Genomic DNA, 9,932 nt, shown 5'->3' with positions numbered 1-9,932 from the left:
TGAGACGGAGTAGAACAGGACCAGCAGGCAGATCAGTAATGGAGGAGCCTCAGCAGACAGCGAACTCTTCAGGCTCTTTGTCTCTCAGACTGTGTGATTCACCTCCAGAAACATTTATTTAAATGAAACTTAAAAAGCTTCAGCCATCAGGCAAAAGGAGATCGGAGAACTCTCAATTCTAACCTGACGCCTCCAGTCTTTCTGCATCTCAGGAGAGGAAAAATATTATATATAAATAAAAATTGCTGCAGTAAAGATTTAATCTGAGATAATATTGTTTTAAGCTATATTGCTTTTTAAAAGTCTCTTAACCTGACAACTTAACGATCTCATTAACTCTGCTAGATAGGGAGATAGGCATGGATGAGACAGGGAAAACAAATTAGTGGCAGAGTCTACACAGGGTCTTGATTGCCTGGAATACGTGTTCCCACGGAAGCTGAAGAATAAAAGTGGGGTAGGCTTGGCGAATTGGGGGCCCATGGGGTCCTAGCAGCCAGACCTTTCAGGATAGGACAATGGAAAAGAAAGAGTGCAGCCAGGGAACACTGAATTCACTGCTGTCCCTAGAAGGCTGTGCCATCCTCATTCCAGCTCCAGTCCTGGCCTGGCTGGAGAGACTCAGGGCCCCCTGGGAGCAGTGGGGCCCCAGGAGCCTGGGGTTGGCTCCACACTGCCACCGGCTTTGGTGCTCCAGCTGGGATGCTACCTCTACACCACCCAGATCCAGGTCGAATCCCCAGCAATTAACTGAAGTGAACAGCAACATACTGTTGTAACTCACCTGCCCAGAGGCTCTTGCAATCATTGATTATGTCTTGTCCCCAACATACATATATTTAAGTTGGGCATCAGGATGGGAAGGCGTTTTCTCCTGTCTCAATAGTGTCAATAACTTGGATAACACGTAAAATCTTAAATGCAGCAATAATGTGGGTTAAGATCTACCCCCCTATGGGTGATGTTTGTACTCTTTCATCCTGCCCATTCTGCTAAGGGCATCTTAAACTGCTCTGAAGAGCTGGTTGACAGAACGGGCTTCAGAAGGAATCTGAGCAATAAAATCAAGGCAAAAAGAAAAAAAAAAGAGATTTTATTTTAAAAACAGGTTCGTGGGTTTTTTCTTTTTGCATTCAGTACATTGTCATTCTGACATCACAATACTATATACAGATACATAACATTAAAAAAAAAAGAGCCTACTTCTGATGGACATTTCCAAAGAACACTGTTTTGTAATGTGCCAGTGGGAAGGGGGGAGGTGAAGGGGCCCCCAGAGCACCAAGCTGGCCTTTGAGGAGGAAAATGTTAGGCAGCTTCTACACTAGCTGGCTAATTGGGGTGAGTTATTTGAGCTTCCTGGAAGAAAACGCTTTCTTCTGGACAATCAGTAAAAGTGAATGTGTGAGGTCTCCCTTCTGAGCCACAGCCTTGGTGGAGGGGCAACTGGAGGAAGAAGTGAGAGGAGTGCTGAGGCACCCTTCTGCATCTCCTCGGAAGAAAAATCTGTCTTTTCCTTAGAAAAGAAGAGAAAAAAATTCTGCTTCTGTGCCTGGCCTGATTCCCAACCTCTTACTACAGACAGAAAGAGAGAGCAAGAGTGAGAGGGAGGGAAAGAAAGAGAGAGAGAGCACTCAAAGAAGAGGTAAGACATATTTAGAAGGGTGGCTGGAGCTTTTGTCTTCCTTGCATTTTCCCCTATTAGAGAACAGAACAGGGGAGGCAGTGAGGGCAAAGTCTGCAAAATTCATCTTTTCTTGGTTAGGGTAAGGGGGTAGGGACCCCAAGGGTTCCAGCTTTTGTTGAAGCAGGTAGGAAGGAGAGAACACCCAGTGTACCCTCTGGACTCTAGTTGCCCTGTCAGAGCCCTAATAATTGCTATTAATATTAACATGACTTAAAAACTATGCAAAGAAAACCTTAACCCGGAAATTTTGCCTAGGGAGTGCTGAGGGACAGGCAGGAGGAGGAGGAACCGAAAGGAAAGTCTGAGTTCGCCAGTTTCTGCCTCGAGGCCCCACCTTCAAGAAGGTCATCTATCCTCTAGGGCAAAGGAAGGGGCTAGAATACGGATCGCTGGGATTCCCCAACCCTGCTTTCACTGGAATAATTGGGCTCTTCGCTGCCACTCCGCTTTGTGGCGAGGCTAAGGGTAAGGGCAAGGGGGATTGGAGGCCGGCAAACTTCTTCCTATAGCCCACTCCGACCCACCTCCAGAACTGCTGAGGGCCGGTGGGTTCCTTCGGGATGGGGGTTGGGGCATGGGGTGGAGAGTAAAGGGTGGTGGAACCCGGCCTGGTCCGCCTCCCAGCTGCACGCGGTTCCTCTTTATTGTTAATATTAAATATTCGTATGCACCGGCGGAGGGTCCTTCTGTGGGTTCGGTTCTAGTACAAAGCGGTGACATAAATAGACGGGGTGGGCGGCTGGGCGGGCAGTCAGGTGGAGTGGAGATGAGGCGCTTTCGATTTGCTGACCACCTTCTTCTCTTTGACCCGTCGGTTCTGGAACCAGATGGTGACCTGGCGCTCAGAGAGGTTCGTGGTGGCCGAGATGCGCCGGCGCTTCTCTTTGGTGATGAACTTGCTGGCTGCGTACTCCTTCTCTAGTTCCTTCAGCTGCACCTTAGTGTAGGGCACCCGTTTCTTGCGCCCGCGCCGATAGCTGCTCACCTCGGGCTGTAGGGGTACCACGTCTGGGAGGGAAAGAGAGGGCGGGTAGGAGAGCATGAGGCTTGCGGCTGGCCGGGACTAAGGGCCGGGGAGACCGCTGAGGCACAGGGTGTGGACAGGCAAGCCACGAGGGCCAGGGGATTGCCTGCCTGGGGAAGGCACCCCCCCTCCAATCCTTTGAATGTCTGTTATTAGCAAGGACACAAATGGGAGGGCATGGGTCCTCATGCCTTTGGGCACCGGTTCTGCACTAGGGATCCAAGGCCTGCACCAACAGATAAAAAGAAGAAAAGTGCACCTAGTGAGGCACCGGCCTCTGGCGCAAAATTTACGAGGGGGGATAAAAAAAATTCAATAACCAAGATAAACAATATTTTAATGCAATGTTTAAAAAGTCAGAATGAATGCAAAAAATCCATGATTAACAAAAATATAAAAATTTTAAAGAAACATGGGATCAGTAGTACTAACTTTTCCTCTTGCCTCAGGCTCCACTATGGCTCTGCACAGCATTAAGGTCCTTGTCCCTTTGCAGCTCCCCCCTCCCTTCCACCCTGGCCTGCAGTCCCTGCAGGATTGCAGATATTCAGAAAAATTCCTCCTTCCTGCAGTAGATCAGCTTCTACTCTGCCCATTGTCAGGAGAAGGCATTCTTTTGTATGTTTTTGTGAGGGCATGGGTCCTCATGCCTTTGGGCACCGGTTCTGCACTAGGGATCCAAGGCCTGCACCAACAGATAAAAAGAAGAAAACTGTTCAAATGAAGCCAGGCTGCTTGGGGGCCAATCACTTGGAATTGGGGCCCAGTGACCACATTTGTTGTGAGCCACCTAACAACACCCAAGGTGGGGGATCTTGGCACTGAGACACAGGGAATCAGGTCTCTGAAAGTAGGGGGTCCATATCCCAGGGTCTGCCCATCAGTGGAGGCAAAAGGACCACTGTTCCCCAGTCTTCTATAAAATAACTTCGTGTCTCCTTTCAGTGCCCCTACAAATCCCCACCCATCAAAACAGAGCAAATTCTGCTTCACCCCTCTCCCCTTGCTCTTCCTCCAAGGCTAGAGTAACTGCCTCCATTCCATGCCCCCGACCTATCCCTAAACCCTGAATACATTGTCACCTCAACCACTACCAATCCAATCTTTCCTTTCTTTAAGCTCTGAAAATTTCATAGGAACTGTATGTTACTTACATTCCCCCTTTCACTCCACCGTTACCACTGTCAATAAAAGATCATAGCAACACTTGTTGGTAAGTGGGGAACTAGGGAGATTATCTGAATAATTCACCCTTCAGTTTTTTTTTTTTTCCCATGAAATTGTTAGACTTCTCAAGGAAGAAGCTAATAAGGAGGGCTGAATATCTGGGATTTCCCTTTCATTCTTACAGCCCTTTGGAAGTGTAGACACAGCCAAAGTGAAGACTCAAAGCTCTTCCGGAAACTCTATCCTTGAAAAACACCTTCTCTACACCCTTCTGCATTGGGTCTGCTCTCCCAGGGGCCCCTGTCTATTCAGGATGGGGAGGGAAGTGGTCACAATCAAATGCTGGGGAAAACAAAATGCTCAGGAAGAAAATGAGAGAGAGGGGCTCAAATGGTCTGGTTTGGCTGTCTTCATGATAACAATTGCTCAGGAAAATTGTCAGACTGGTCACTTCTCTCTGCCTCTGTACGAATAGGTAGGTCAAAGTTTTTTTTTTTTTTAATTCTGAAAAAAAAAACAACTTCATTTTAACAGCTCAGATTCTGTAGGTTAAAAAATTTTTTTGTGTGTAATTAAAAAAATCTCTGTTCTCAAATTTGTCTTAATTTATAGATGTACCTATGATTCAGGAAACTAATGCTTTAAGTAGTAATACCAGGAATTTTTTGTTTTTGTTGTTTTTTAATCCTCAGAACATTTCAGGTTTATTTTATTAAGCCCGTTTTACAAAATCAGAAATAGGAAGCACAAACTGGGTAAAATAAAATGAAGTGGCAGAACCAGATTTCAAATCCAGATTTTCTGACTCTATAATGATACAGTAAGTTTAAAAAAATGGAAACAGGTCATCTGGTACAATCCAGTTTCAGAACACCTTCCTTTCCTTCAAGACCAAATTAAGGTAAACATGGATTTTGGTTTCTGAAACACCCAGATAATTGCCCCTAATTTTTTTTTTACACCACTTTCTGGAACCTCTCATAATTACCTACCCAATTTTGGGTCCCCTAAATACCAATTCTAAATTTCAAATAAGGTTTAATTGACACTATCCTAAAAATCAGTTTAAAAATACACAACTGGTCTAAACTGGTTATTTATCACTGTAGAATGCTAAGGATTGATTTGGCCATTTCTCGTGGATGAGACCAAGTTGATGGTTGTTTTGACCTCCTGGGGAAACAGCTCCAGTCTTGCCTCTCAGAGAAGCCTGTTTTCACTGTCTGCTGCCTTGTTTGGAAAGGAGGTAGGATCGACAGATGTAGAAACATCTGGTAGCTTAGTCCTGGAGTTGCGGCTACACTGCCTAAAGTGAGTGGGACTGGGCTATTAATTTTACAATCAACCCTTCCCCAGTCTCCCTCCCGAGCATATACACAAACCACTCCATACCTGGAAATCTAATAGACACCTTTGAGAATAGATTGAAAATTAGATCACTGCTAATCTGTAGCTTTTTATTGGGGCTGAGGGGCCTCTATGTACAGGGCCCCACTGCCCACCTGCTCTTGACTGCCCACCCCACAACCTGGCCCTGGGCTCTATAGAGAACCTTGTCCTGGTCTGTTTTGGTGAGAAATACTAGCTGCTCTTCTCAACCAAAACCCAAAGGCCTGTCAGTAAAGACTTTCAGAAAGACCCAAAGAACCCCTTGTTGCTCTTTTTATCACTCTCTCCTCCAACCCCATCTCCCTCTCTCTCAATCTCTGATTCTCTCATGGAATTTCTGCCTCTCTCTCTAAAAAAAAAAAAAAAAATCTACGTTCGGCATAGGGAGAAGAAAACAAAAAACAAAACAAAACCCAATAACACAGAAATGAGGCAAGGGTCTGTATAATTGGGGAAAGGAAGAAGCCACAAAACATCTTGGCCTTAATTATCTGAATCGTTCTGAACAATCGCTTCCATCTTCCACACTGGCCTAGGCTGCCATAGATGAGGTTTCTCAGAGCCAGAGGCGCTCAAGAGAGACAGTAGTGTTTATGGCTAGATGCTGCAGAACAAACCACAATTGCATAGACAGAGTTATCTAGAAATCTCACTACTTCTAAAGGATCTCTGTGTGGGTAGAGAGATGGAGGGTGTCTGAAAATAATTTCTTTTTCATCTGCCTCTTGCCTGGACTTCTGCACTCACTTTGATACACCAGCCTGATTCTGTTTCCACAAGGGGAGTGTGTGAGCACATAGCTGCTGAGAATCACTGGGTTTTGTATCCATTTCTATGCCGTAATTTGTAAGTGTATTAAATCTCAATTGGGCTGTATTTTTTGTATTTCAAAGATATTTTTCTCTAGGAGGCTGTGATCAAAGAGTGTTTATCTTTAGCAGTTTTGAGGGGGATCTTTGAGATGTTTATTTTGCTCAAAGATATTTCTGAGCTTTTCTTCAGTCTTTCACTACCACCCCCTTCCACATGCACACACAGGAATGCCAGAGCAGTTCCCTCTCTTCTCCTTCTTCACACCAAAACTACTGCCCATTGCCCTAGGCCTGCCTGTTCTCACCCACAATAGGTCTGGTGGGCATCTGCTCCCCTACCCCTTGACCCCTTGGCACAGCCCATGGACTCCCCTGCCCCAGGAATTTCTGCTGGATCCCTGTCTCCTAAGGAGCTTTCCATTTGGGTGAAGTGGAAATTAAAGGACCATCCCTCAATATACATTACTGTATACCTGCATGTGAATTGCCTGTCTTCTAGAAATATGTTATTATGTGCTTCATACTAGGTTATTATAACAGAAATTGTATAAAAATATTATTGCAGGCAGTGTAGGTGAAGCACGACACCATGTACTGAAATCTTACCATCATTAAATCTTTGGGCAGCCAGAAAAGGGGTACCTAGTGTGGGTCCTATCCTGGTATTGAATTGTATTATACTAATTTCATAATATTTACAAGAATATTATTTACACTGTAATATCATTCAGTGATTTTTTGCAATCTACCTCTACTCCCAAACCCGGATGCAGAGGAATTTCTGGCCCACCCATAGGAGGTCTTCAGGTCTAAGCTTTGCAATGAAAATGTTCCTGGGCCAGTATGTGGAGCTGGGAGGGGGGGCAGTCTGGGAAGCATGGGAGACAACTGTGGCTGCTCAGGGCCCCCAGAACCCCTGTAGGCACCAGAAAGTGCCTTTCCTACTGGGCTCTGCTTACAGCTGCAAGAGGAGGCTCAAGCGTGCTGTATTCCCTTCATCCCAAATCCTGATTTCTCATGGCAGCGCAGAACTGGAGGCTTCCTACCCTGTTTTGGGAAACCTCTGACTGGCCTTTCTCCAGGGGAAGAACAGGGATTGCAAGATCCTCTCCCATTCAAATATAGCATCATCAGGAGAGGGGTGAGTCTACCCACAGGTAGCCAGGCAGGACTGAGGAGTCCCCAGACCAGGCCTTTGTCCTTCCCCCCCCCCCCATCCTCACACTTCTCTCTCCGTGTCTGGGTCATAGTCAACTAACTCTCCTTCTCGTCCACATCTGGAGGAGCTGGCGGTGGGAACACCCACTGGTGTTGAGCTCAGTATGCCCGAGAGGAAAAGGTTTTAAACCCCAGGGTGGGATGCCAATCGCCTTCTCTCACACCCTCTCTAAGATGTTTTAGCTCTTCTGCTCCGTCAATAATCAGGAAATTTGTGGCCGAATTTTTAAAATAAATCAAGAAAAAAAAAAAAAGACAGCACACTACATTTCTGTAGATCACGGCGAATTAGATCGCTTAAAAAAAAAACCTATCTAGTGCCTAAAAAGGATCCCGAAAATTCAGTCAACAGTATTTGCGGTTCTTATTTTTCGCTCAATTATTCGGTGGGTTGAGGATTTGTCCTGACAGTTGCGGATTACAGGGTACCCGAGGCCCACCCCACCCCCATTCTGGCCGGGCTTCGGGGACCAGCACCCGCGCGTGAAGCTGGAGCAAGCAGGGGGAGGAGGAGGCGAGCTCCCGACCCGAGCCGAGCGGGCGGCCCGGCGCTTGGGCGCCTGTGATTGCTTCACCCTCTGCCGGGCAGCTCCAGGGAACGTGTCGGAGCAGATTTCTTCCCCGGCGCATTCCTCAGCGCAGCTCGCCCGGCCGGCTCCATCGGCAACCCAGCCGAGCGGGCGCGCCGGGGCCAGACGGCGGGGGTGGCTGGGGCGCGGGGCCCCCGGGGCAGGCAGGGCGGGGAGGGGTCGCCAGAGGCGGCGGCGGCGGTGGCGGCGACCGGGAGCCTTCCTTACCTGGGAAGGGAGACTTCCAGAGGTGGGCGGACTGAGACTGCTCCTTGGAGCAGTACACCTGACTGTCCCAGCCGTTGGAAAGAGCCCAGTGCTGGTAGCCTTCGACGGGGATGAGCGCGTCGTGACGCGGCTCCGGGTGCCCGCTGATCCCGGGCACCACCGACACGTCCAGGTAGCCGGGCATCGCCTGGTAGGAGCTGGCGAAGCTAGGGTAGAAGGCGAACTCCTTGGCCCTGGAGGACAGGTCGTCACCGGGCAGGGCGCCCGACGGCTCCGGATACTTGTCGCCCGGGTGGTAGGCGCAAGGCTTCTGCTGCAGGTTCACGTTGTGCGACAGGCGGCAGCCGTAGTAGCTGCCCCCGAACGGGTAGCCGTAGCCCAGGGTGGCGCTGGACGAGGTGGGGGGCGCTGGCGGCGGGGCGCACTGGCGCGCAGCCTCCGGTGCCGGGATGTCCGTGTAGACGGCGCCCTGAGGGGCGCCCAGGGGAGCCGGCGGGCGGCCCAGCACCGGGTGCGGAAGCAGGTCGCGGCAGTGGCTGGCTGGGCAGCTGCTGCCCAGCCCGTCCATGCTGGGGGCTTTGCCGGGGCTCGCTCCGCTGCAGCCGCCCCCCGCGCCTCCAGCGCCGCCACCTCCCCCGCCGCCGCCGCCGCTGCCACTCTCTGCCGCGCTGTCCTCATAGACGTACATAAGGCTCTCCGGCCAGCGCGGACGCAGGACCAGCGAAGTCGTCATGACATGATCTGCTCGAGCTTTTTAAAAACTCCACTTGCCAGAGGCAGAGAGCTAGGGAGACACCTCGCTCCCTTTTCCCCTCCCCCACCCCTCCTCCCTTCCCTCCCCAGCCCTCTCCTCCTCCTCTCCCTCCGGGTGCTTCCACCTCCCTCCCCCAGGTTCCCTCTACGCATGCGGAGACACTTCATTAAGAAATCTGCCGGCTCCCGCCCGCCTCGCCTCGGCACCCCTCCCTCGTCCACGTGATGCGGTCAGTGCACGTGACGCTCAGGCTTAGTCTCCTGGGGTTCCCTCCCCTCGAGGTGGGGCGGGGAGAAAGGGAAGAAGTCTCTGCTGATTGGCTCTCAGAAGGGGCAAAGAGGCGGGAGCTGGGAGATTTAAAGGGACAAGGCAACGCCCCCTGGCAGGCCCCTGGGAGGGAGAGGGAGGAGGGGGCGACCGAATTTGGCCGATGCAAAAGGTTCTGGGGAGGCAAGGGCTGTTCCTGGGCACCTTCCTGAGGCTTAGGATGTGTGTGGGGGAGACCGACCCTTACCCAAAAGCCGCTCGCTGTGACCGCCGAGGTCTCTGGATTGGGGTTTGGGACTAAAACTGGGGGAGATGGGACTAAGAGTGGAGGAGAAACCGGATTTTTTTTTTTTTTTAAATAAATGAAGAAACTGAAAATAGGCGGGAGAGCGCAGGCAGGGCGTGGGGAAGTCCTGGCTCTGGCCCTGGAGGACTCCCCTGTAGCTCGCGCGGCTGCAGAGAGAGAACCCGACGCCGCGGAGCGAGCCTTTGATAGGGAATTGTGTTTCTGTTTCCGACCTTCAGCCTCTTTTCCCAAAGCCCCAGTCGTCGGAGACCGACTCTCCTCTCCTCCCCGCCGGTCTTCCTCAATCCCTCAAGCCGAGCGTAGAGGGCTGGGGAGACATGATAGCCCCCAAACACACTCATCATCGCTCAACGGGAGAAAACGCGATGGAATATTCTCTGTGAGAAAGGAAGAAAGAATAAAAGGAGGGAAATGGAAGGGGGCTATAGAATAGGGTGATGTCTCAGTATACAGTAGAAATAAAAGTCTTAGAGTAAAATATTTCAAAGAAAAGGGGGAAATGTATTTGCT

The 9,932-nt window shown here is 49.9% G+C and overlaps 1 protein-coding gene across 1 annotated transcript; it reads right to left on the bottom strand.

Annotated features, from left to right (window-relative positions):
* Window positions 1-2,438: 2,438 nt before the first annotated feature.
* On the bottom strand, window positions 2,439-8,827 carry HOXC13 (homeobox C13). Its single transcript, XM_049883313.1, has 2 exons — window positions 8,095-8,827; window positions 2,439-2,695 (listed from the first exon to the last, which is right to left on the bottom strand). The coding sequence occupies exons 1-2, from the start codon at window positions 8,825-8,827 to the stop codon at window positions 2,439-2,441; spliced, it is 990 nt and encodes a 329-aa protein (XP_049739270.1).
* Window positions 8,828-9,932: the final 1,105 nt, after the last annotated feature.

This window comes from Elephas maximus, chromosome 4 (assembly GCF_024166365.1).
Source record: "Elephas maximus indicus isolate mEleMax1 chromosome 4, mEleMax1 primary haplotype, whole genome shotgun sequence".
NCBI classification, from domain to species: Eukaryota; Metazoa; Chordata; class Mammalia; order Proboscidea; family Elephantidae; genus Elephas; species Elephas maximus.
Note: the sequence above shows the minus strand (reverse complement) of the source record. Positions and strands in the feature narration are given on the sequence as shown.